The sequence below is a fragment of the Cyprinodon variegatus genome, unplaced genomic scaffold (assembly GCF_000732505.1).
Source record: "Cyprinodon variegatus isolate N-32 unplaced genomic scaffold, C_variegatus-1.0 Scaffold609, whole genome shotgun sequence".
Lineage (NCBI taxonomy): Eukaryota > Metazoa > Chordata > Actinopteri > Cyprinodontiformes > Cyprinodontidae > Cyprinodon > Cyprinodon variegatus.
In genome coordinates, this window is record NW_015151062.1 from 13,098 (window position 1) to 14,698 (window position 1,601).

General features: G+C 44.2%; 1 protein-coding gene across 1 annotated transcript in view; it reads right to left on the bottom strand.

Annotated features, from left to right (window-relative positions):
* The window catches only part of LOC107096255 (vacuolar protein sorting-associated protein 13C-like), a gene marked incomplete at its 3' end in the record, with an annotated part of 22,319 nt that overhangs the window by 13,090 nt on the left and 7,628 nt on the right, over positions 1-1,601 (bottom strand). The window contains exon 4 of the mRNA XM_015392836.1: positions 862-957. Coding sequence (XP_015248322.1) covers positions 862-957 — 96 coding nt within the window. The remainder of the gene's footprint in view (positions 1-861; positions 958-1,601) is intronic.

Consider the following 1,601-nt stretch of genomic DNA (forward strand, 5'->3'; position numbering starts at 1 on the left):
ATGGAGGGGTCAGAGGTCAGGGCGGACCGTCAGGTAAACTGTTATGGATGTGTATTTTTTTCCGGAGAGGGCAAGTATTTTCAAAAATTCTCCACAATACCTTTAAAAGACAAAAAATGAAATACAATAAAAAAAAAACATGATTATATTTTTTTTAAATATAATAAAGTTACCTTTAAAACTTTTTTTTCCCCCAAAATTTCCATTTCCAAAACATTTTCATTTTCAGCGATAATGGAACCAATTTCTCTCCAAACGGTTTCAGGCTCTGGAGAAAAACTGGACAGAAAACTGTAGAAAACGGAGCGGACCTCGAACACCCACCGACAGACCAGGAATCAGGAACACCGACCTCAGTAACAGGATGGCAGCCTTCAAAATAAAAGCTGCCCTACTTTTATTTTGAAGCACCGGCATGTTTCCCTTCAGAAAACAGATCAACTTCCACCTCCAAACGATGCAGCTTACCGTTAAACGGAGGCGACTTCAGCTGAGCCTGAGCTGGAACAAACACACACACCATGAAATATGGCGACCTACCTTAACCCTTACCATTAGCATCATGTACCTAAGCCTGGCCTAAACTGAATTCACACCCTAGTCCTAAACCTGAGCTCAACCCAAAGAAGAGAAGTTCACCACGTGGGGAGCAGGTGAACGTCCCCGTATGTACCTGTACGTCCCTACAGTGTAGAACCTTTTCTAAAACCCTGCCCCCACGCTGCAGGGGAAACAAGAACACGCAGGCTTCCTGCAGCTGCAGTGTCCGTCTGAACAGACGCTTCTGGCTGATATTTGTTTCTCAGAACCGCTGGGACCGGACCGGACCGGACCGGACCGGACCGGACCGCTCAGACTTACTGGCTCCAGGAACCACCAGCAGGTAGAGCCCCTCCAGCGTGGCCACCACCGCCTCGTTGTACAGGTTCTTCCATGGAATCTTCAGCGTCAGCTTCCCTGTAACACAAACAACATTTATACTGATTAAAGTAATTACACTCATTTTTCTAATGGAACTTAATTATTTAATAATAATTGTTAATGCTGACCAATGGCAGTGGAATAACAGTCATGTAAATCTGCATTCAAATGTGAAAAGTAACTTTTTTAGTATCATTACTTTATGAAATAACGTATGAACTTTTGAATCCAGACAGCAAACCTCTAAGCAGAGGTGCAGGTTTTATACGGTGGATAAGTGATTGAAACTGTTCCATAATCAGGTCATTATTTCAGGGTAGCAGCGTCACAGAGACGCGACTGAAATCATGTTTCTATCCTGCTTTGTGATCCAGAGCAGAATCATGGGAGGCTTTGCATGGTTTATACATCAGAGATGAGAAAACTGCTCTCTGCTGAACGCAGAGCTTTCAGGACGATGCAGCTGCCTTTAAGACAGTACTCAGGGAGTCAGGGAGACTCATCAGCTGTACGAGCCGTCTGCGTAGATCAGAGACAACCATTTTCCTTTTGATATAGAAATAAATAAAAACAGGAAAAATCTGCTTCCCAATAACAGCAGAGAGGATCATGGGGGCTCCTCTTCCCTCCATTAAAGACATTTCATCCCAGCGCTGCGTGCCCCGAACCCGTGACATCAT